Consider the following 26336-nt stretch of genomic DNA (forward strand, 5'->3'; position numbering starts at 1 on the left):
CTGTCATCAGAGATGTGATTCTAGTTCTGGGATTGTTAGAAAGCTCCTCTATTTCTGTCCGGTGTTGGGTTAGATTTCGCTCCTTTGTTCTGAGAACTCTACTGAGTTTACAATCCTTTCATGTAACCACTTATTTTTTGCTTTCATAAAATGTCTGTATTTTGTTGCTGCTATTGCTATAAGTCAGAAATCCTACTCAAAACTACCCAGAGATCTCTTTTGTCCACCCTATCTGACATCACCATGGTTTCTAGGTTATAATTTGTAACTCTCTGGTTATAACCAATTAATAATAATTTACATCAAATGAAGTGTTTACTTTTCACTGGAGGCAGTGATTATAAAACTATGCTAGACTTTCTGAGATTAACTTTTAGAGGAGTTTAGGCTCATTAGTTTTAATTGACTATTTTCATAATTTTGCTTTTCCATCCTCTAAAACATTTAAGTATTAATTTAAACCTTTTATATTTTTCATTTTACTCCCAGGCTGAAACTCTCTTCTACAGGCATCACTAACTTTCATATTTCTGTTTAGGCACATGAATAAGAATCTCTACTCTTTTCCAATGTATACATCTTATCTCTTGCATGCTATAGGAGCTGTGGTGGTGCAGTGGTTAGAATGCAGTACTGTAGGCTACTTCTGCTGATCACTGGCTGCCAGCAGTTTGGCAATTCAGGTCTCACCGGCTCAAGGTTGACTCAGCATTCCATCCTTCCCAGGTCGGTAAAATGAGAACCCAGATTGTTGGGGGCAATATGCTGACTTTGTAAATTGCTTCGAGAGGGCTGTAAAGCACTGTAAAGTGGTATATAAATCTAAGTGCTACTGCTATCTGCTTAATCTCTTGCTGCAAGATTAAATTGCATTGTTAATATTCTCAAAAGAGATAACTCTTTAAATGTCACTCATATTTTAAAACATGTAAAGCAGAAACTGGCAAGAAATAAGATTTATCAGAATGCACTGTCATTTTGCATTATACATGGAAAATATGTTGGAATCATGAGATACAATTTTAAAACTCTTTTTAATAGTGTTATTTAGCTTATTGTATGATCTGCTAGACTACAAAGAAGCTTTTCTTTTAATGTATAAATATATGTGCCATTAAAAGTTTATAAACTATCAAAGCTGAAAAGTATAAGATATACTGACCCCCTTTTTTAGAAATATGTTAATAAGATTTAATATTTGGCTTTAAAAAACAAATGTACATTGGGGCACAACACAGAGCAATGGTTTTCAAACTGTCTGCCTGTAGAAATTATGCAGTATTTAATCTACCATGAAATCCTTGGCATCTTTTCAAACAAAGGTTCATTTCATCTCAGTGGAAACCATCTCTCCTCCTGCCATTTCCACCAAATAACTCACTCAGAATATAGGCCTCATATGTAACACCTTTTTTTGAATATCCTCTAGGCTCTGGCATTCTGATTTAGTTCACATTTTGGAAGTCACCATTATCTCAATTTGATGACTTTGTAAGTGAGCAATCAGACCAGCATGGCTCTCTAGAACAATTGTTCTTTTAAGGAATTTATGTTGAAGGTTCCTCAGAGTAAAATATTAGTGGTGGTGATGCATTTAGAACAACCAGCTTGCCTTGATGTCTCACTAAGTGCTGGCCCTGCTCAACTGCCCTACGCAGTTTGCTACCTGAGACAAAAGATTTATAGTACATCAGGTTTATGGCAGCTTTGTTTCTGGCCATGCATACTGAACTTTATAACCGTAGTAAAATGTACTTTGCAATAAAGTATGAACATTGTTGGAAAAGACTTCTAGCACAGAGGTCTCCAACCTTGGCAACTTTACAACTTGTGGACTTCAACTCCCAGAATTCCTCAGCCAGCATCTAGCAAGTGGACTCTTTCCCCCCCTCTTTTTACCAGGGATGTTTATTCTGATTCTGCATGCAGGACAACAATCCAATCAACAGCATTTGTTAATGAATAAGATTATTAGGCAAGTGTTTCAGATAATTACTTAAGCTAATTAACTTCACCTCATTCTCTTTGAAGATTCAAAACAGTGAAGCCACCATTTGAAATACTCTTTAACACCTGATATAAAGAAGCATTTGCGAGCTTGGATTTTGAAAGAGTCATGGCCATTGTTATATTCCTCTGCATATTATTCAAAATTAATCGGTTGCATTTCTTAGACGAATACTACATTTCAATTTCTAACCTTTCCCCCCACCCTTCTCATAGAAGAGAATATGTTTAGCTCAGGGTTGAACTGTGGAATTCTGGTGCTGTCTGGGTGTGGGGGAGGCAAATGGATTCTCAGGCAAGGCTCTGTACTAGAATTTCCAAGGCTTTACTACCCTGTGCTTCCCTTAATGACCCATGAGGTCACTTAACAAACCCATGAGGGAAAGCATTAGGCAGGGTGTGTCATTTAATGGGGCTAAAATTAATTTTTGCAACTTTTTTAAAAAAATATGTTTTTACACCAAGAATTCAAATCTGCGGTTATTTTTCAAAATCTTAAAAAGCTAATAAATCAATAAAAACAGGGGTGTCAATATGTCAATGGTTTTGAACGGGATTTTAAAAATACATTTAGAAGTTTGGTTTCTTTAAAACTGGGGAAGTTAATTTGGTTTTTAAATGTGTTTTTATGAATGATATCGGAGGCCTAAAACTATATTGACTTTTATTTTAAAAAATAAAACTCATTAAAAACCATATTGCTAAAGTCTGATGATACAGTCTGAGAGACCTCTAAGGAATTGCTGGGGAATATATGTCACTCAATGGGTGTAGCTTATTCATCCCTGATTTAAATGAATATCAAAATATTAAAAAATCCATTTCATTAAACAGTTGTAGCACCCAAGCAGAGCAAAGCTCCATGAAAACACTTTCTTTACAGAATATTGATCTATGAGTAGTCCCTGACTTATGACCACAACTGAGCCCAACATTTCTATCGTTAAATGAGACATTTGTTAAGTGAATTTTGCCCCATTTTACGACCTTGTCACAGTTTTACGACCTTGTCACAGTTGTTAAATGAATCACTGCAGTGGATAAGTTAGTAACCTGGTTGTCAAGTGAATCTGGATTCCCCATTGACTTTGCTTATCTGAAGGTCACAAAAGGTGATCACATGACCCTCGGACACAGCAACAGTCATAAATATGAACCAGTTGCCAAGCACCTGAATTTTGATCACATGATCATGGGGATGCTGCAAAAGTTGTAACTGTGAAAAATGGTCACAAATCACTCTTTTCAGTGCTGTTGTAACTTTGAATGGTCACTAAATGAGCTGTTGTAAATTGGGGACTGTCTGTCTGTCTGTCTGTCTGTCTGTCTGTCTATCTCTGTGATGACCCAGAGTGTCACACAAATGTAACAAAATCTAAAACATAAATAAATGTCTTTTAATGCCTCCAATTTGGCCCCACTGTTCAATAATTCTCAGCTGGAGATAAAACGTACTCAAAAATAGTCTTCAAAAGAAAGCAATACAATCCAAACTTAATGAGCAGATGGAAGTGAAATAAAAAACCAAACAAACTACAATGACAAAATTTACACAACGGAACAGGAGAAGTATTTACCAAATTCAAGGAGATAACAAGGCACAGTCTGTTGGAAGGACGCCAACCAAGATAACTTCAGACCAAAATAAAACACACTTTGTTTCCAGGGTTTGCCAGTACGCAGGTCCAAACTCTTATTCAGTTCTCACACCTGCAACCCATAAAGAGGATCAAGGCCCTCTCCTCCCGAGGAGACCATGTCTCTCCCTTATCCTCTCTTCTCTGTGTGCCCTAGAATGGATAGGTGCTGGGTCTGGGTCCTCCTCTGACTGCTCAGCCAGCCTCTGCCCTTCCCAGCCTCTTCCACAACCTCTGGTGCCACACTTCCACTCCCTGTTGGCTGTTCCTCCTCTCCCTCAGAGTCAGTCTCCACCAGGGGCATGACAATCTCTATCATTTATTTCCTATTTGTTTTTCTTTATTTCATAGTGAATTTAATTTTATAATTGCATTTAACAGTAATCTTTAGGGTTGTACAACACTTTGGATTCATTTCCCATGCTATATGTTTTATAGCATGTTTAGCTAAAAACATAGCACCTATAGCATCTCTTTAAAGCATCAGTGTCATTTTCTTGGTTCACACATGACTTTGGGACATATAAAAGTGTTTTAATGAATTATAAGTAGATGCCATATTCATATCCTCCCATTCTCCAAAGGACCTGTTTGGAATTGATCCAAAGTGCTGCATAGCCTGAACAATTTTATAAGGATTTCTTTGAGAATGGAGTGGTTCAGAGAGATGGATGAATCAATCAATAGATAGATAGATAAAGCAAGCTTTATTTTTAGCCCAAGCCTAAGATAAGATGGGCAGCATCCTACCCACACACTTTTATCTTTCTTGGTGACTTCAATCTACCTCATATTAACTGGACCCTTAACTAATGTACAACTGAACCCACACATGCAACCTTCTACAATGCTGTAACAAATCTGGGACTGGAACAACTAGTAACCAACAACACTAGACTTGATCTCATCTTCTGCAATAGTTTGAATTCAATTGACGGAATACAAATTAAAGAACCCTTTTGCAACAGTGACCACAACATGATTGACTTTTGTCTCAACATACGTCCACACAAAAATCATCACAACAATAGAATCCCCAATTATAACTTCAGAAAAGGCAACTATGATCTTATAAACAATGATCTATGTCCAACAGGAAGCATACCATGAATCTTGAACTACAAATACAGTATAGTATCTCTGAAACTGATTGTTTTAAAATGCAAATGAACTGTAGAATAATCAATGGTTGCATGAAATAAATAGAACCTTATTAAATAGTCGTAGTCTACAAAGGTACTTTGTTGGGCCCTCTTTGCTGGCATGGCAGGTTTATCTTCTAACTTTCCTTTAAGAAAATAATTTATTTCTTTGATTATAGCTCAGAAAAGGGCCATGGCAACAATAAATATACATATAATAAGATGTACATGTAAAACAAATGGCAACAACAAATGTATTTATGGCATCAATAAAAAAAAACCTTACAAATGTTTGATTACTTGTGGACATTTTGTCCCACTGAACAGAAGCACACAATTCAAAGACATGGCATCTGTTGCCAAGCTGAGTTCCAGTTCTGCTCTGGAAAGCAGCTCATCACAGCTAGAAAAACAACATTGTTATACATAGTATCACTTGGAAGTCACTTTACCAATCTGCAGTGTTATTTGTTGCTATTGTTAGTTAGCAAAAATAGCAACACGGTGGCTGTTTTGTATTTAGGTAACCTGTGCTCTTCATTTGAATTTCAGATTATGCACATTGCACATTGAAGAAGAGAATACTATTACTGAGATATAGTAATTGTGTTCTTGGCACTAGTACTCACTTATTTTGGGGAACGTAAAATAAAAGTAAAGCTGCTACTTCTCTCACCACGAATCTATGGGAAATAGTACATCCTTTATAAATCAACCTGCCTCTCAGTGAGATATGTAATGAAGATGTATTTGGTTGTTGTTGAAGAGACAGTGATAAGTTATTAATGTTGAATATACTTTCTGGGATGAAGGGTGTGGTAATATATTTTATTGATCATTTTATCATTTTCTGTAAGGCCTTTGTATAACTAGCAGTAAGTCTAGGAAGATGTGGGCATTCTTGGTGGGGTAGGAGTATCTTTGCTCAGAGTGCCTCATTCTGTTTTGATTCTGCCAGTTTAGAAGGAATAGGAAAATGGGTGAAAGTTCAAGGTACAAGATACACAGTTGTGCTTTCTCATGGGACTTTCCAAACTTTCCCATGAGACTTTCCGTGGCTGTATGATCTCACCCTAGCAAGGTAACATCTGGGACTTTCCAAGATTGTGTGTTCTCATGCTGGTGAAGTAATCTCCTGTTGAGGTCATTGTTTTCTGAATATGCATACTGTATATTTTGCTTGTGTGTTTTCTCAATAAATACTGCTACCTGAGTTCTCTCAGGGTTGGCATTTTCTCAGAGACAGTTCCCTGTGTCTCATTTCAAATGTCAATCCACCATAAATGGTGACCCCGACGTGATAGCTTGGAAAGCTATACGCTTCCCGCATCCTATACTCATCGTCGCGGACGTCGACTGGGCCCTCATCTTCTTCGCTGGACGAAGATAGATTCTTTTCGTGAGTATGGGGGAGATCTCTCGAAGGCTCAGAAAGAGCACATCAGGGAATTGAGAGGGATCATTGGGAATAGTTTTGGGTTTGGAATTGGCAGTAGGGGTTGTGCTGTAGGAAAGAAAGAAATTGAGGACTTACTACAGTATGTTTGGAAAAATATTAAGTCATATCCGGAGGGAGGTAGTATTAAAGTAGAGTCCTGGAAAAGATAGGGAAATTTTTGCACGAGGAACCCCGTGCCCTTCTTCAATTTTGTTAACCTGGAGGGTGATAATGGATGCATTAGCTACTTATGAACAACCGCTCCTATCACCCCCGAAGAAGGTTTGCCGCTTTACCAAGCGGTACGTTTGTTGCCGCCGACGGCACCTCCAGATAAATCTGGGGGACTGTCCGGCGCTAGCAATACTTTGTCAGAGGATAAGAGTTTACCTTTAAGGGTTCAGGTGGATGCAGTTACTGCAGCTATTCAAGAAGCAAAGAATAGAGGGGAACTATCAGGAGATGATTTGGTGGAGTTTGGAGTAGAGGTTCAACTTAATCCAGTGGAAATTGTCATGGATGCTGCATTAAATCCGCAGCGGGAGTGGAAGCCTTTACAGCTCAGAATTTTGAGGGAAGTTAAGCAAGCAGCAAAAGAATATGGTGTTAGAACGCCATATACTCAGGCATTGTTAGAAGCAGTTGGTTATGGAAATAAAATGATTCCGGCTGACTGGAAAGCTCTGTTGAATATGATTTTAACTCCAGCTCAATATTTGGTGTTAGATCAGAAATGGAGACAGCTGGCAGTCCAGAGGGGAACAGCAAATGTTACCCCAGATCAGCTTTACGGAGCTGGTAATTTTACAACAGTGGAACAACAGAGAGATGGTATGCCTGAGGAAGGGTTCATTCTTCTCCCACAAATAATTTTTCAAGCCATAGGGTCTCTCCCTGATGGCGAAGGTGGTGAGAAGACCTTTACTAACATCAAACAAGGGAACAATGAACCCTATGAAAATTTCATTAGCAGACTGAAATTGGCTATTGAAAGACAAATTGATAATCAATTCGCCCAGAAAGAGTTGCTTTTAAGTTAGCAGTAGAACAAGCTAACACAGATTGCAAAAAGATTTTAAATCCACTGGTAGCAAGTGGGGAGCGAGAAATCGCAGATTTGATTAATGCATGTAGAAAGGTAGGGAGTCAGTCTTTTAACATGGAAACTTTAGCTCTGGCTTTACAAACAGGACATGCTCAGAAGGGGAATTGTTTCAATTGTGGGAAGCCTGGACATTTTAAAGCGCAATGTCGGGCTCCTGGAGGAGGTCAAAGTCAGCAGAATAAGAGATCAATGGGACAGGGTGTTCGTCCTAAATCAGTGTGCCCGAAATGTAAGAAAGGATACCATTGGGCATATCAGATGCTCCTACAGTTTTTACTGATGGAGGGAAAGTTTTTGGTGCTTGTGTTTGGAAAGATAAATCTGGAATTTGGCATACAAAAGTGACTTCAGAGCAGAAGTCTGCCCAGCAGGCAGAACTTGCTGCTGTAGTTTTGGCTTTTCAAAATTTTCACAATCAGGATTTTAATCTAATAGTGGATTCATTGTATGTGTATAATTTGTTACCCTTTGTAGCAGGTTCTTATTTGTCTCCTGGAATATCACCTGATATTTTAAGATTGCTTTTGTTGTTACAAGGATGTTTGGAGCAGCGTGTGAATGTGTGTTTTGTTGCTCATATTCGTAGTCATAGTAATTTGCCTGGAATTTTATCACAAGGTAATGCCAAAGCTGACAGTGCTGTAACTTCAGTCCTCACTGTCCAGCCATGGGATAGTCATAGTTATTTTCATCAAAACGCTAAAGCATTGGCACAGCAATTTAAACTTACTACTGCAGAAGCTGCTGCCATAATTCAACAATGTCCAACTTGTTCAAAGCAGGGCACGAATATCCCTATGGGAGTTAACCCCAGAGGGTTGAAACCTTCAATGATTTGGCAAATGGATGTTACTCAATATCCGCCATTTGCGCCCTGGAAATATATACATGTAACTGTGGATACTTACTCAGGATTTTTAATGGCTACCCTCAAAGAGGTGAGATGGTTAAACATGTCATCAATCATTGCATTAAGACTTTTTCAGTTGCTGGTACACCTAAACAATGGTCTGTGGAATACAATTCTACTGGGCAAGCTATTGTAGAACGTCATAATTCCACGCTCAAGACCATGTTGACTAAATTAAATAAAAAGGAGGGAAGCTCCTGGGGCTTCCGGCGATTCAAGATCAATTAAATCTAGCTTTATATACTTTAAATTTTTTAAATTTGTCTGGTAACCCCCTGCAGCGGCCAGCAGGCATTTTTCTTCTCCTTCTACAGATGCGGTGAGACCTCGGGTGTTGGTGCGGTTCCTTCCGGATCCGGCATGGGTTCCTGCTGAGCTGATAACGTGGGGACGTGGTTATGCAGCAGTTGAACATCTTGGTCAAATTCGTTGGGTTCCTGGTCGGTGTGTTCGACCTGATCATTCGCAGGCACCTGTGAAGGAAGTTTCGGAGGAGCAGGATGGCGCATCTGTGGTTCCTGATCCTGTTGATTCTGCCTAATCTGTCCTGGGCTGCTCGGGTGCGGAGAGAGCAGCGACAACATGTTCAGCGTGCCGGAGATTTGGGCGATGATTTGTGGACAGATAATAATTACATTAAAGATTTGCGCACAACTGCCAAAAACTTGAACATCACCAATTGTTGGTTGTGTATGCACCTTCCTGGGAGAGTGGGAGAAGGACTAACATTGCATGGAGTGCCTTTTGAGGAAAAAGCAACCTGGAGAAAACAGTTGTCTTGTGCTACAACAGAGCAATTCCAGATCCTAACCATGGGAGGTAATCTATGGACACAAATTTCTCGAGGTCTCATCCCGCCTTTGGGAATTGCTATGAACTATAGAGATATTCATATTTTAAATAATTTTACTGTTGCTATGTTTAATGATACTATAAAGAATATTAAGATGATTAATGTAGAAATGTCTGAAATTCGTACAGTTACTTTGCAAAATCGATATGCTTTAGATATTATGTTAGCTGCTCAAGGAGGAGTTTGTGCTTTAATTCATTCACATTGTTGTGTTTTTATACATAATTATGAGCCAAACATTACAAAGACTGTTCAGGACATGGAAGATCGTATTGCTCAGCATCAATCTGGAGCCGATGGGTTTAATGCATCATTCTGGGACAGTCTGTGGTCCTGGCTTCCTGATGGATCATGGTTTCGCTCCTTATTGCAAGGGGTTGTTATTATCATTGCTATATGTATCTTATTATGTTGTTTTATTCAATGTATTCCTAATCTATTACAAATGTGTACCTCAGTCTTCCGGCGTGTGGGATCAGGTCATGAGGGAACTGTGTACTATGCCACTAAAACACCCCCTATCTTTGAATAAATAAAAAAGGAGGGAATGTGGTAATATATTTTATTGATCATTTTATCATTTTCTGTAAGGCCTTTGTATAACTAGCAGTAAGTCTAGGAAGATGTGGGCATTCTTGGTGGGGTAGGAGTATCTTTGCTCAGAGTGCCTCATTCTGTTTTGATTCTGCCAGTTTAGAAGGAATAGGAAAATGGGTGAAAGTTCAAGGTACAAGATACACAGTTGTGCTTTCTCATGGGACTTTCCAAACTTTCCCATGAGACTTTCCGTGGCTGTATGATCTCACCCTAGCAAGGTAACATCTGGGACTTTCCAAGATTGTGTGTTCTCATGCTGGTGAAGTAATCTCCTGTTGAGGTCATTGTTTTCTGAATATGCATACTGTATATTTTGCTTGTGTGTTTTCTCAATAAATACTGCTACCTGAGTTCTCTCAGGGTTGGCATTTTCTCAGAGACAGTTCCCTGTGTCTCATTTCAAATGTCAATCCACCATAAAGGGGGAAATTTCTTTTTATTACTATTTCCTTTTCAGCAGAGGGGATGACTTTGTTTTTACACTTTTTAATATTTCTCTTTCCTTTTTTAAAATGCATCTTGTGCTAGCTTCTTGTATGTTTTATCTGTTTAATATACTTCTTAATAAAATGTATTGGAAAAAAAATAAACCATCCTGCCTCTCAAGCAATTATAGAAAGTACAGATACTCTTATAGTTCATTATAGCTGGAAATAAAGTCTTTTGTTAAACAAAGCATGCTCAACAGGACATTTTTCAAGCTCAAACCCATACGCATTTTTGAGCCAATCTTGGAGACTTGTTTCTCAATAAATGGACAATAGGATTGTGTTGTCAGATTTTTTTTAAAGATTGCATTTTTCATACCCGGTCCTCTTGAAACTCATTAAACTTTCTCTTTGTGTTTCAAACTATTTTCTCAGGCATGAATAATCTAAACTGTAAGCAGGAATGCTAGTATAAATATGCCAGTAATACTAAAGAGAAACATTATATTCAGAGCTAATTAAAAAGGAAATAAAGAGAACAAATGCTATTTTAACTTCTGGCACTATTATATAAAGTGATTTGCCCATATTGTTGAGCATTAATTAGATTTTTTAAAAAATAAGAAACTTATTAGAACAGGCTAATGGCTAAATAGATTTTTAGCCATTATTTATATAGTTCAAAGTAGGCAACCTATTTGGACCCGATGTCCTACTTTTCTTCTCTGGATGGATCACTGGGGTAGGGAGAAAAATTTGAACCATTTTTCCCTTTGGGTGAAGAAGGGGCCTTAAACCATGCAGATATTTATTTTATTTCTTAATTTACCCAATGGGGAAAATGTTGTTGTTAAGCCAATGCAAAACTTTAAACAGTCATTTGCTTCTAAATATCTTATACTAGCTCGATATCCGTGATTCAGTATGAAACTATGTGGTCAGGTTTAGTTTTTGGGGAGGAAAATAAGAGAAAAAAAATTGTGCCTCTGCCTACCAGCATCCATTGGTATTCATCTGGCTAGAGTCCTGTCAGTGTGTGTGAGAGTTGAGGACTGTTTGGAAACTGAAACAGTATTTGCTGTGTGAGCAAGGAGACAGCAAGGAGCCTGTGTGTGGCTTAGCTCAACTGTTCTGTACTAAAGCTGCTTGGTGCTGTGAAACTAAAACTGAAACTGAAATTCCTCTGCTTGTGTTTTGCATTTAGAACAGATTTCTTTTCAGGTGGGGAGGGGGAATAGAACTCCTTAGCATCAGAGCATGTTAATAATAATATAGGAAATACTAATGCTCTGATGGTCATTTTGAAAAATCCTTTCTTAGTGAGCATCTAGAAGCCAAGAGGAACATATGTGCCAAATTTCAAATTTGTAGGCTTTATGGTACTGGAGATTTTGTGATGATACGTGAGTGGTATTTCGCTTTATATAGAGAGATTTCAGCTTAGAATTCTTTTTGTATAGACTTTGAAAAATAACTTTAACAAAAGGTTTACTCCACTGTAGTGGATTATATTTTAATTATTTTTAAAGTAGCTAAGATCATTCTTTGTAATAACTAAGCCCTCAGTGGAATTTAAATTCACGCTTTCTTGCTTAAACAATATTTGGTTAGAGAAAGAATTCAACATTTGGAATTGATGCAAATGTTATTTATATAATAAACAGACACTACTCTTTGTAAAATATTTTTATTTTCAATACATTGTAATTAGTGTTTTTATTATTTTCCATTTCTCTGTGCAATTTACTTTATTTCTGTGTGGATTTGCTAAAGCTCTTGAGCTGCTGAAATGTTAGAAAATGATTTCTTCTTCTTAAACAACAGATCCTATAATCCTACTTAGGGAAAGTTGTTCTATTTCTGCTTGGAGACTTGTCTGTTGATATCTAGTGCAATGGGAATAGGTGTTCTTCAAGAACCAGTGTGGTATAATGGCTATGGTGCTGTCCCAAGACCAGGAGACCCAGGTTCGAGTCTTCTTTTAGCTATGAAAACTCACTGGATGGCTTTGAGCCAATCACTCTTAACCTATTCACACAACTCTGTTTTGAAGATAAATATGAAGGAAAATGCCAAATAGGAAGTAAGGCAAATGTCTAGGATTCCACCTGTTCCTTGACCCACTATGTGAACAACTAATGTGGTATAATCATTAGGTATAGTTGCCTTGTTGAATGCTTAAAAAAAAAACCAATTCAGAAAAATACAGGGTATCTGCAGATGTCCAATTGAATTATATAAGGTTTGCAAATCCTGGCATCTTTCAATACTGGAGTTAGTACTTCAAAAGTAGTCCTTGTTTAGTGACCATAATTGGGACCAGCAGGTCTCTCATTAAACAAAATGGTCATTAAGTGAGAAGTCATGCGACTATGACTATGCTTTTCTTTTCCTTGCTTTCTGCTCTTTGGAAAGTTCATCCTGGTGGTGTTGGGAAAGCTAGCTTGAAATTGACAAAGCCAATCAGTTTCACAACTTTCTTTTTGTTTGCCTCCTAACCAGTGCTCTGCCCTTTGGAACATTCATCCGAGCTGGGATAAATATCATGAACAGAATTAACATCTGTATTTACATTCATAGAGAGAAAGGGATTGCAAGACAGCAAACAGGCACAAAATAGGAGATATACATTGAATTATTTAAAGTAATATGCTGGTGCCAGCAGTTTTGAACATGCTACCCAAATACCCTGATGTATTCCACATGGTGTGCCTGTTTACTTCCTTGTAATGCCTTCCTCTCCAATCTTTCTGTATTATAAGACTTGACTATTGTAAAGTAAGTTAATTGATCTAATTTGTCCTTGCAATGGAACAATAAACTTGTTGGAGGATTGTAAAATAGAAGTCGAATACATTCTCATGAAACAGATGACCAATGTGAGATAAATTAGTGTTTAGCATGATATCTAAATCTACTCACTGGGTGAATATCTTTGAAAAACAGTTTTTATATGATATAATATGTAATGCCACTATGATGCAAAAATCTTTCAGATAATTTCTGATTTGGTGGTTGCAAGTAAGAAACTCAAGCATCTGCACTGCAGGGCAGGGGAAAAAAGCATCAATAGCAGGTCTAGATTTTAGTATGAGTTAACTATTTTGCCAGGAAATGAATCTATGTCCCTTGGTTAATTAGCCTTATAACGTTTAATAAATATGTTAACATTACTTACTTAAGCATCTCACAGATTATTTGTGCATAATTGCATACAGGAAGGACATAAATTTTAGCTAGGAGTGCAGTCTTCTACCTTAAAATCAATGAATATTCCATGAAATAAATATTAATAATTGGGAGAAATTTAAAAGCCACTCTAAATGTTAAAGAGGATACTAATATGTTTGAAAGACTGTGTGGTTTAGTTTTCAATTTAAATCATCAGTGAACTGATCCCCCAGTGAACTGAAGATCAGCCACAGCATTACCCTGAGTACAAAAATGGCCATAGGGTCTACAGATACCAATGGAGGACTCTTGACCTCTGAAGAAGAGACATGTTATCATGTAATATCTTTAAATTATGAGGTGAATTTAATAAAAATGTAACTGTATCAAAATGCAGATCATTAACTAGAATCTTTTAAGGTCTGAAAGCAGGTTCAGTAGATTCATTTGGTATGTCACCTTTGGCCACTGCAAGATCAGCCCTTCTTTAAATGAATGTTATTTTTCAGTGGACCGCACAGATAACGGTTTCCTTTGGTTTTGTTTTCTCTTTTGTGTCTATGTTGAATAACAGTGTAGTAGAGATGTGTATTGGGTTTTTTTTTAATGATTATTGCTACTTTGTGTAGAGTCTAAAGACCAATAAATGGTTCCATTGCTACATGTTATCAACAGTGTTTGTATTCATCTGATCTTCTCACTATTTCTTTCTTGCTGCAAAGGACTTAATTAACCTAGCTTCCAGGGCCACTTCTGTAATCTTATACTGTGTAGCTATTTCTATGTTTATGTAAACTACACCGTGTCAGAAACGATGTCACCATTGAATGCTTGCAGTTATGATCAATTGGCACATTGTCCTCGAAAGGAGCAGCCTGTTTTTTTTTTTTTTTGAGGATAAATGAAAAAAAAAAAAAGAGTCCCCCCACCCCATTGTGAAATAGACAAAGTGGAAAGATTTGAAAAATATTCCAAAATGGTTTCATTTTAAATAGCATAGCATGAATTATGTTAGCATACTTGAAGATGATTCAGTAATCAATAGATCAGGGGTGTCAAACTCAAGGCCCGGGCGCCATATCTGGCCCACAGGGTGCTTAAATCTGGCCCACGGGGCTGGCCTGGAAATATCAAGGGACCAGTCCACAGTGCCTCTGTTGGCTAAAACCGGCCATGTGCATCCCCCGCTGCCTCTTTTTCACTCTCCATGGCCTCCTATAGCACTCTGCTGGCCGAAAATGGGCCGAAAATGGGTTGAAAAATGAGCTGAAAATGAGCCAAAAACAGGCTGAAAATGGCTGAAAAAAGGTCATGCAGCCCATTTTGGGCTGGCAGAGTGCTGGAGGAGGCCATGGAGGGCAAAAACAAGGTGCAGGGGAGTCACACTTGGACCCCCATGCCCATTTTGGCCAGCAGGATGCTGTAGGAGGGATCTGTCCTGCCCCCCCGACCTCTCCTGCCGACCTCACCTCCCTCTGGCCTGCACAGAACTACAATGCTGATCCGGCCCACAAAGAAATCCATTTTGACACACCTGCAATAGATCAATCAATTTATCTTGGAAATGGAGCTGATTAAAAAATAAAATACTTTAGCAATGTTTTTTCTTCCCTCCCTCTCCTTCTCTCTCTCTCCACCCCTCTCTCCCTCTATATATAATATTCTAATAATCTGTAATTCTGTAATATAAATTTGAATTATAAGATTATTCTTAGATATCCTATCACTTTAGTTTGAAAATATATCATATGATTATTCATACAGTGGGTTTGTCGCTGGGGCTTCGGGGGGGGGTGGATGAGGGAAGGAGCCAACGTAGGGGTGAGCCCCGCGGATGGGTTGGGGAACTCTTTACACAAAAGGTGGCTCCTCATCTTTGTAATGCGTTGGAGTTTTTGTGGGTATATAGCCCGTTCGCGCCGTGGCGGTTGGCTGTTCTTCTGCTCGCCTGTGGGACCGGCGCTGGACTTGGTGCCTGGCTGCCCATGGGCCACAGTAGGGATATGCTTACAATGTGTGATGGCGGGGGCTCTCTGTACTCAAATATTCCTTTTATGGAGACTGAAATTAGAATATTTGTTCAGCTTTGCATTGCATTCTTATGGATATTTACCATTTCCCCAAATTCTGCAAATTTATCTATGTATTTGAGCAAATGAAAGTCACAGGTCCTTTTTTATTCATTGACGTTAAATGCTTGAATATTGAAAATTGAACTTACAGTCTGTGCAGTCAATAAATGTTTCCTGAATACACAATCTGTTATATTTTCATTTATGATTTTACATCCTGTCCTCCTTCACAAGAAGTATGTTTGCTAAGGGAACAGCAGCAACTTCATACAGAGAAGCTAGTAAAATTAGAGATCCATTCTGTTGAATTAATTCCCCCCAATGGGAAGTGGATAACCAGAATATAAATCATATTGCTGCACAGCTGCAGTAAGCTTTGGTCATGTTAAATAGTTATCCAAAATGTAGCTATAATATCATAATGTAGAGATTGTATATTTGTTATCCACTCTTGCAACAACTTTACTATCTTGAGACTGCCTAATGATTTAAGAACAAAGTCCAAAATTAAAGAAGACAAGAATCTCGGATAGTATCACAATATCACTTGATAGATTCAGAATTTTTGGGGTAATATTTCTACCTACAATTAAAACACTAAATTGTAATGCCATGTACAAAAATTGCAGAAACCCATCCTCTTCAAACACACTTAATAAATTCAACCTGGATCTTATCAAATGATTTTATACAATTTAAATTAAAAGATCCAATTTTAACATATACTCATAGAAAAAAAGTCCAGTTAAAGATTTTCCAGTTAAATACAATACTATAGACCTTTTATAGACCTATCGGCATCTATATTATGGCAAATTTATAATGAATAATTTTATTTTACTACATTCCTCTGTTCTATGCCATTTACATTAAAATAATATCAAGAGAAAGACCTAGCAGACGTATATGTTGTTTCACAGTGAGCATGGCACAAAATATATATTGTAACATTCACCAGGGGATTGCAGGGTGAAATACCATCCATATTTTTCCTAATTCATTTATGAAATATAGTCAAGTATCTGGTATTTGTTTAGTGACTGATAAGTTACAATTGGGTTTTTAATTTAAATCATAAAACTTCCTTTGATGTGGGCCATATTGAATTTATAAAATATATTTGAAGAGGATGGATTTCTGCCATTTTTGTACATACAATGACAATGGTTGTGCTGGTGTATTTTTATATTCTTTAGTGATCTCTTCTATTAGGGGATGTGGTGGCACAATGGCTTAATGACACTGGATTTGTTGGCCAGAAATGGTCTGCACTCGGACAGTTTGAACCCAGAATCATGGGAGGGAGGGAGCTCCTGTCACTTGTTCCTAGCTCCTGCCCACCTAGCAGTTTGAAAACATACCACCTGCAAGTACAGGTGCCACCATTTTGGTGGCAGGAAACCCCAGCTGCCTTCTGTGCAGAGAGCAGGAGCCAGCACTGGATCTGCTGGGATGCGATTGATGGAAGACTGGTGGAGGGAAGCCCCAGATGATCTCACTCCCTCAAGAGTGTTGCTGGCCAGCTGGCGCAGAGCTAGTTCTCCCACCCCTGGTAGAACGCCAGTTCAATGACCTTGACCAGAGATTGTTGGCTGCCAGAACTTCTGCCTTGTGGAAACATTGTAGACTCCCTCGTTTTGTATGCCATATGCTATATAAATAATACCTTCCATTTGCAGATTTCCAAATGGAAAACCACACTCAACATTATAGCAAGTGGGAGGAGAGTTTTTTTGTGATGAGGATAGGAGGAATGGACAGGTATGGGTTTTTTGGAGTTGCCAGTCACAGTGCTTTTCTTATTCTTGTTTAGACTTTTAAGCAATGGTAAGCACTTTTTTGAGGACTCCCCACCCAACACCAACAGCCACCTAAATAATAAAGTCCTTTTTTTCTGTGGGCAAAGCCATGCATTGTTCTCAACAGAATACATTAAGCAATTTCAAAGTATTCAGTGTTGGTAATTTGGCCCTGAAAGACCAGTACATATTTCGCTTCTCAGCTGCCTACCAATAGGCAAACTCAGTCTTAAGAACTTGTTTATTCTGAGCAAAGGTTGCTTTGATCTGTGTCCAATGTAAATTGAATCCCAATTATCATTTCATGTAGCATAATACTTTGCCCCTGCTTTTCAAATCAGGAAGTATACAACTTCTTTACAACGTAATCTGTAGGCATATTCCAGAAATGCTAATGTACTACTAATGCTAATGTATTTTAAAAAGAATACAGTAGAAGTTCTTAGTCACTGAAAAACAGAACGACTACAGGTAGTCCTCAACTTATGACCACAATGAGCCCAACATTTACACTGCTAAGTGAGAAATTTGTTCGTGAGAAAATGAGTTTTGCCCCATTTTATGACTTTTCATGACACATTTGTTAAGTGAATCATTGCAGCTGTTAAATTAGTCACCCAGTTGTTAAGTGAATCTGGCTTCCCCATTGACTTTGCTTGTCAGATCTCAAAAGATGATCACATGACCCCAGGACACTGCAACCGTCATAAATGTGAGTCACTTGTCCAGCATCTGAATGTAAATCATGTGATGATTATCAGTCTGGAAAATGGTCATAAGTCACTTTTTTCAATGTCGTAACTTCGAAGGTCGCTAAGTAAACTGTTGTAAATCAAGGACCACCTGTAATCTGAGATTCTTATCCAAACCAGGATTTAAACAGTGGGATTTTCTAAAGTAAAAGAAGTCCTAGACAAAACCTGAAGGACAAATAAAAACTAGTAGTATCTGCAACAAGAAAAGTCTTAAGGGATGAAGGGTTAGGAGAGCCACACTGGGACGGGCTGAAAGAGGAACCAAGGTGCGGGATTATGCAATGCAGTGCCTTTTTTTCAACAAACAAGGGAGAGTATTTGGGAAGTAAGAACAAAGCCCGGACTGGATTTTTGCAAATCACTAAGTTTGTGATTTGCAAAACGAAGATCAACGATCACTTTTCCATGTTCAGAAATCCAGCTCGACTTTTTGTGTTGACTTGGAGAAAAACTTGTATACTTTTACTTCACTAAAGGGACGGCCTTCCTTTAGTTGCACACATACACAACCGCCTGCTACAACACGGGACGGGGCAACTCCAGGGAACATGATAATTCCGGGCAAAAGGACTTTGCTGCAGAAAATTGTGCACTGTAGCCGTCGCGTCTATCGGGGATCGACCGGCGGGTTCCGGTGTGTCACACAGCCAAGCAAAGCGCTTCCTCTGGTTCCTCAAACTCGCCCGCTTCGCATAGCCAGCGCTTACGTCTCTCAGGCAGCCGCGCCTGCCGCAGGTGACTATGGCAGGGTTTTCAAGAGGTCGGTGGACGAGCCGGATCAACTTTGGGCCGAAGCAGCTCAAGGCATCACGTGGCACAAGCCGTGGACTAAAACCATGGAAAGGAAAGAGCCCTTTAGCACTTCTTGGTGAGTGGCTGGCGAGGCTCGCTTGGCTGTTGCTCTGCCGAAGTCATAAAAGGCAGCGTTATAAAAGTTTAAACCCGGGTTTCTTCAGCTCGCTGGCAACCGGGGAAGTTTGCTGCGCGTCTTTTAGTCCCCGTGGAGTTTCTATCGACCACACAGTTGTTAAAGCGCGACATTCATGTCAGGAGAAGATGGCACCATTTAAAAAAAGGCAGAATATGTATCACCCATAAGATTTGTCAGAGTTGAGTTCCATTTTAAATATTGCTGGGTTCACAAATTAGGACATGAAATAGGACATGAATACATGTCCTATTGAAACAGCTGTAATAATTGCATCTCCAGTACATACCCTTCCCATTATATTATAAATGAGCCTTGGTGGTACAGTGGTTAGAATGCAGTACTGCAGGCTACTCCCGGCTGCAATTTGGCAGATCGAATCCCCACCAGGCTCAAGATTGACTCAGCCTTCCATCCTTCCGAGGTGGGTAAAATGAGGACCCAAATTTTGGGGGCAATATGCTGACTCTGTAAACCGCTTTGAGAGGGCTTAGCGGGTATATAAGTGCTTATTGCTAGTATACTGAGGGCAGTGTATGAGTTAAGTACACCAAAGTCTTATGCACTTGAATAGATTATTAAGATTATCTAAACCAGTGGTTTCCAATATAATGCTCTCTGGATATGTTTATAATATTATCTACCAGCCAGAAGGTCACCCAAGAAAAGGTTCATCTGATGTTCCTCCCATGGGGTAGATTATCCTTATAATATTAGCATAATGAACATTTGTAATTGTAGGAAACTTGGAAATTAAAAGTGGTTACACTATGGATGATATCAGTATTTAATTGCCTCCTGTTTCTTTGTATAGCTGAGTTCTACAATCTGCTCTGTCCTGCTTTCAATAACACTGCAGTGATCACCCTGAAAAACCTTAGGCTAAGGAAAGTTTTGATCTTTCTGATTAGGGACAAAAACAAAGTTTCAGTAACCTGAACAAATAGTTCTCCAATATTGATACTGAGTAAAATGGGCTGAGTAAATTGCTGGCATTTTTATATTGAATTAATGAGTATTTGGAAATTATTTATAATATGAGATGATTCATGAAGTATTATTGCTATTAGTTTGCTGTTTCTTGGATGTATACTTCACTGTTGACAAGTGTAACAACCTAATTGTGTCAACAACTTCTGTGTTGACAGAGATTAAAAGAAAAAAAAAATTGTACTGCTGACCTAACTTGTTGAAAGCCTTATCATATACTTTGTTTTGCCATTTGAAAGTGAAGTGAGGGACATGTGCAAAAGTTGTTGTTGCACTAGTCCTAAGAAATTACATGTTCTTTTTTTCTGAATCTCTTTAACTCCTGTTATGTAGATATAGACTCTTGGTTTAGGATGAATAGTGCTTGAAGGTTTTTTTTTTTTAAAAGTGCTTTTGAGTCAGTGTTGACTCCTGGTGATTGCCAGGATTCCCCACAGTTTTCTTAGAAAGATTTCCAAAGTGGTTTGCCATTACTTCTTCCTTAAGAGATAGTGACTGGCTTTGGTATGGTGGTAAGATATCAGACTAAAAACATGTAGACTATGAGTTCTAGTCCAGTCTCAGGCACAAAGCCAGCTAAGTTGCCTTGGGCCAGTGGCTCAGTCAGTGATTGGGCAGGAAGAGTTGCTGTAGGCTGTGGAAACTCACTCTCTACTCTTTCAATGACATTCAGAGTTCTCAGTCTTTGGGTGGGGCATATGGACCAGACTGGTGATTCTATTCACCCATTCTAACACCAACAGTCTCCCTTTATGAACTGGTGGGGGTCATCTAAAGCAGAGGTCTCCAACCTTGGCAACTTTAAGACTTGTGGACTTCAACTCCCAGAATTCTCCAGCCAGCAGAGCTGGCTGGAGAATTCTGGGAGTTGAAGTCCACAAGTCTTAAAGTTGCCAAGGTTGGAGACCTCTGATCTAAAGGATTAATTCTTGGTAACTTTAGCATTCAACTTAGAACTGTCTTAGCAAGGGTGTTCTTGCTGTCTTAGCAAGCTGATATGTCAGCCGTGGGTCTGTCTCAACTACTACCACCTGTAGCAGGTCAAGCTCTGGACTATTTTTTTCCATTACTGGGAATGTCTGAAAATGTCATCTGTTGCATCTGTTGTTTTGTCAGTCGTGGTTGAGATTTAAACAAAGTGCTGCAACTGTTTCTTTCTGCAATTAAGTGTGTGTGTATATATTAAAATAATCTGCCTTTGGAGGATGATTGATTTCATGGATTCCAGAAGCTCTGGAGCATTTTCCAATGAGTTTGGTTGAGAACCAGTAGGTATTTCTGTTCAACTACATGGCATTTATGTTGTGGAGTTATGCAGAGTTCTGTTTTATCCTTCATTCTGTCCAACAGCTACGTGAAATCACTGAATGAGATGATTTCAAGATTTAGAGTAAAGTATTAATTTGATTATGACATCTAGATTGACCTTTTTTTAAACCTTGGATTTAGATGAGGCAATAACATTGCTGAACTAGAGCCTGGTTTGAGTAATAAAGCTAAGTAGCTGGTCTCTTTGGCAAGAAGCACCTTTACTAACATAAGCTGGTACATCAGCTATGACCTTATTTGAATAAACCCTTCCCTGGCAATTTCTTTTTCAGATTGCTGATTAATGATAGTTCAGAAATTAATTAGTACAAAAATTGCAAGAATGCAATATGTACATATAATATCACTTCCTTACTATTTTTACTGACAGCCAGTTTATTTCTAGTCCCAATTCAGAGTTCTGGTATTAATTGTAAAGACCTTGCACTGTGAGGGAGTAGAATTTTTGAAGGGCTATTATTTTCATATGATACTATGTATACCTTAAAGTTATCTATATAGGGCATTTTCTGAGTATCCTACTATGGAGTATGCCATGAGTGATTATTCAGTTAATCAATTAATTAACTGAATGAGTACTCAGGAGGAGGCTTTTCAGTGTTGGCATCTTGACTTTGGAATGCTGTTGCCAGGGAGGTACATCTCACATCATCTTTTCTAGGCCAGGAAAAGCATTTTTATTTTTGGAGACCTATAAATAATGTACAATGCTGTTCTTATATTTTCAAGTTCTTATTGCTGCTATGATTTTGTAAGTCAGCACTTCTCAATATTTCTGCAATTTGGGACCACAAAATGCAAGTTTGGAAACTGCAAGGACAGCCCAGTTAAACAAACTCTCCATATACCCATCCCCATTTCCACACACCCCCATCGCAATAGCAATAGCACTTAGACTTAAAAAAAGCAGTGCTTTTACAGTCTTCTCTAAGCGGTTTACAGAGTCAGCATATCGCTCCCAACAATCTGGATCCTCATTTTACCCACCTTGGAAGGATGGAAGGCTGAGTCAACCTTGAGCCTGGTGGGATTCGATCTGCCAAATTGCAGGCAGCCGGCTGTCAGCAGAAGTAACCTGCAGTACTGCACTCTAACCAGTGCACCACCATGGCTCTATGCAAAGGAATTCACCTTTTTGACCCATAAAGTAAATGGGCTGAGTTCCATTTGTATCCCTTCCCATCACATCAGTTTTAAAGGTCCTTTTTAAACTAACCTCAAAATCAAAAATGCAATTCAAGATTAAGTATCTATCATTTCAGGTGCGGGCTGAGACACCAAATTGGTTCAAGTCAGCCTTTTCTGAACAGACTATTAGATATGAACTAGCAGTTCATTGGCAGAGACCCACTTGGCCTTCAGCCCTGCTTTGCCATTTCCAGCAACACTCATTTGGAGTTGGTGCTGAGACAATTTGCTGAGGCTGTTGAATGAGTGAAGTTGTAGCAGATTACCTCAGGAGCCCTATGCATCTCTAATAGCCTGCAGACCACACTTAGAGAATTACTGTGCTAGATTTTTTTTTTTATTATTTCTGTGTGTTTTATATAATGATTTAATGCATGTTTCATTGATTGCTTTCACCTACTGTTTTAATAGCTTATTTTTTTTGTAAACTGCAATAAGACTTGTAAAATTGGAAAGGGTATGCTAATGTACTACTCTATAAATAAACATATAAATAGCAATTGGCTAAGTATTTACTGCACGCTTAGCCATAAATCACTCCATAGGAGCACACTTCATAGTCACCCTGCATGAATCACTTGTTGAAAATTAACTTGACATACATTGGCTTTTTGAACCTATAAATCTATTGATAAAGAGGCTAATGTAGAGAGAGTTTGAGGGATTTGTTCTTTCATGATATTGTTTTTTAAAGCTAACCTTTATTTTCTTTCATGCAAATGCCGTTTCAAAAATACTTTCTTACAAGTACAAAAGTTGTACTCCTAACTTCAGTGTGTCTCCCCATATAAACCTTTTCTGACCAATATTCCATTATGTACTGTGTGCATGTGCAGAAATAAAGAGGTGGGATGGGACTGTTGGGACGGGACTGTTTTTCATTTGTAAGAATGGGATGTAAATCTTGGGTTGTCTTTGTGCCTTGATATAAGTAATTTAGATAATTTTCAAAGAAGCTTGTGAAATGTATGTATGTATTGAGGTATTAAAATTGTTTCAGAAAGAGTGGATACACAGTCCCTGTGTACCCGTAAGCATGTCTGTACAGTCCTCTGAGGGAAGGGATAATTAGCTTCTCATAGTGAGGCTGAAAATCCAAGGATGAGAGGAACCTAGAGACAGAGATAACAAAAGCTCAGAATGGTGAATGGTAAATAACAATAATTTGTTATTGATTTCTTTTACCAATTTAAAAGGCTAGCTATCTTTAAACATGAGTTTTGTCAGCTAACTCTTAAAAAAAATTTTTTCCCCCAAAAGCAATGGGAAGTACAGGGTATACTATAACAAATAAGGAAATCAGTAATCAATTCAACTAACTTCCTATCCCATGCTTGGGAAGATAGCAAATTCTCAATGGCTTTTTAAAAGGCCAACAGGGTCGTGGGTATCCAAAGTCAGGTGCTATGGTGTTCCAGAGGGTAACTGTAGTGAAGACAAGCTTTGCTATAGGTAGAAGCAAGACTTCAAACACATAGTATAGCTGTCCCACCCTCTATGTCATAACATCATTGCACAGATAACATGTAGTTTATGTAGTCAAGGCAATTGCACTGATGTAAATTACATAACTGATGTCAGTTGCATTATGATCTCATAATGAAAGTGACATTATTTGTGCCTCTTGTTGCCCTTATCATAGACTTTCAGTATATCAAAGAGCTGTTAAAGCAGCGGGAAGCATTGGGATTTCCTGAGATTTGGCCCATTTCATCTTATTTTATACAATCTAAGGTAAATTAGTTAACCTCCTCCTGTATAGGAAATTATTTGACATATAAATGGTATTTTTATTCAATTTTAGTTGAATTTATTTATTTGTTATTGTTCTTTCACTTTGTGGTAACTTGGTGCCATTTCAGTTTTAACTTAAAAATTGATGTTTATGTTAATTCTTGTCTTGCAGCATTCACCACATTTGAAGGAAGATAAGGATATAAATATTTTAAGGAAATATTTAGGTGACCTTCCCTCTCCAAAGACCTATGAAACAGTTAGTGAAGTTGTTGTTCTGTTTAGTTTACCATTGATTCAAGCTAACAAGGCACTGCTTTGCATTGCAGATTTTCTTATATAAATATTTTGATTCAGCTTTTGGTCCATGAATCACATAATTTGACCACAAAAATACAGTTAGAGGTTTTCACTTTTAATTTGTAGATCCGAACAAAGGAATGTCTCAGTTGGGTAAAAGTATGTTTTATCATTAGTATGTCTTTTAAAGGACACTGCAGTCTTCTTCTCTCCCATGACCATTTTTTGTAACATGAATACAAATTGTACTTGGATGTTAAAAGTAAAGCTATTTCAGGGATCTGCTATTCTTTTTTCTTTCAGATTTTACTTTATTTGCAACTTAAGTTATTTAGGCTAAAATATCCTGATTGTTGAAAAAGAAAACCAAATCCCTCTTCAGCCAATAAAAATGAAGACTGTGAACCCTAGATTTAATTATGGATCTTGAAATCTTTTTCTTCAAGAGAAGTGTTGATTGTGCCAAATTTAGTGCCACCACTTATAAATAGAGCTCCTACTGGCTAATTAGGTTATATTCTAGGTTATATTTATGCCACAAAGCATAAATTTCTCTGTCACCTGTTACTGTGTCTCAGTGTATCTCATCAGGATTCCAGGTTAACATCTCCAAAATCAGCTGCGAATCTCAAAATCAAATAATTACTCAAATCCATACCAACATTTTCTGCTTGTGCTTTAGCATAATATATATATATATATACTTCTGCACAGTAACCTAATTCTAATATAAAATGGGGTTAGTTTTGATATCTGTACATTCTTTGGATATTATATAGGAATTGTAATTAGATTTGTTAGTACTATATACTTGTAAGTGATGATATACAAATTGGGGAAAAAACTAGGAAAGAAAAATCAATTTTTCTCCCTCGAGCCGCTCGGAGCATCCAGAGAGTGGGATGTGCTTCTGAGTCCTCTTCTTGCAGGCTGAGCTTTAGCTGAGGAAACGCTCCACCCCCTCACGTGACTCCACGCAGCGTTCCCCCAGTCTTTTGCTCAGCCTCGAAGAGTCAGGCTGTGATCCGAAAGAGCTCCTTGGCTGATCCAATATTATTCTTTCTTCTGGCTATTTTCCTCCATTGCTGAGGTTTGAATCTTCCTTGCCTCCTCCTGCGCATAAGGTTGGGACTTAGGGGAAGTCTCCCCTTGTCCCTAGGGACCAAATGGGCGGGTTCGCAGCGCTGTTGGCGCGACCCCCCCTTTACTAGATCGCGTCGCTGCCTCCGCGCTGCCTCGTGGCGCGCGTTTTTGCTGGATTCCCCCCCACCCAAAACGCCGACCGGGAGGGCTAGTCGCCCCTTAAGGGCTCTAGGCGCGCTAAGCTGACCAGCCAAGCCCTCCTCACCGTCCCGAAGGCGCCCCGACATAGCTCAGCTCGCGGCCGCCATCTTGGCACCGCATCGTGGTCGGGCGCCATTTTGGTTTCTGAATTCTGCTGCTGCGGTGAATTTAAAGTCCCAGACCCCTCGGGTCAAGAGCTCAGCTGTTTATAGCGATCTTCCTGGCTCGCTCTTATTATTATTTGTTGGCCTCCCGCAGCCTTTATCGGGGCGAAGCTGCAGCCCCCCCCCTCCGGTTTTTTTTTTTGTTGTCTGGAGGCCTGCTGCCAGAGGCTTTTCTCTCTAGGCCTCAGGCGTTTATTTGGTTAATCCGGCCTGTACTGGGATACAGCTCTAGTTCCTTCCTGTTACTGTTACTGTTTATATAAAAAATAATAATAATAATAAAAAAAAAATAAGAAAAAAAGTAAAAAAAAATATATATAAAAAAATTTTTTTTTTTTTATTTATATGTATATACACAGATAACCTGTACATACAACTGGTGTAAAAAAAAAAAAAAAAGGAAAAAAGAAATCAAAATTATATATATCTGTACATATCATATTATATATATACCTTACTGTCTGTTATCTCTGTACATATCAAATTCCAAAAGGGGGAGCGGGCC

At 38.5% G+C, this 26336-nt stretch overlaps 1 protein-coding gene across 4 annotated transcripts in view; it reads left to right on the forward strand.

Annotated features, from left to right (window-relative positions):
• Positions 1-18382: 18382 nt before the first annotated feature.
• The window catches only part of ACSS3 (acyl-CoA synthetase short chain family member 3), a 138439-nt gene continuing 130485 nt past the window's right edge, over positions 18383-26336 (forward strand). For 3 of the 4 annotated variants that reach the window (XM_087968035.1, XM_026667686.2, XM_026667687.2), the window contains exon 1: positions 18383-18782. In XM_087968035.1, the coding sequence (XP_087824161.1) occupies positions 18463-18782 (320 nt within the window). In that variant the 5' untranslated portion in view covers positions 18383-18462. The remainder of the gene's footprint in view (positions 18783-26336) is intronic. The other variant, XM_087968036.1, reaches the window with a different exon arrangement.

Source organism: Notechis scutatus, chromosome 6 (genome assembly GCF_049901735.1).
Source record: "Notechis scutatus isolate UNSWTSFEM ecotype Mainland chromosome 6, rNotScu1.2, whole genome shotgun sequence".
NCBI classification, from domain to species: domain Eukaryota; kingdom Metazoa; phylum Chordata; class Lepidosauria; order Squamata; family Elapidae; genus Notechis; species Notechis scutatus.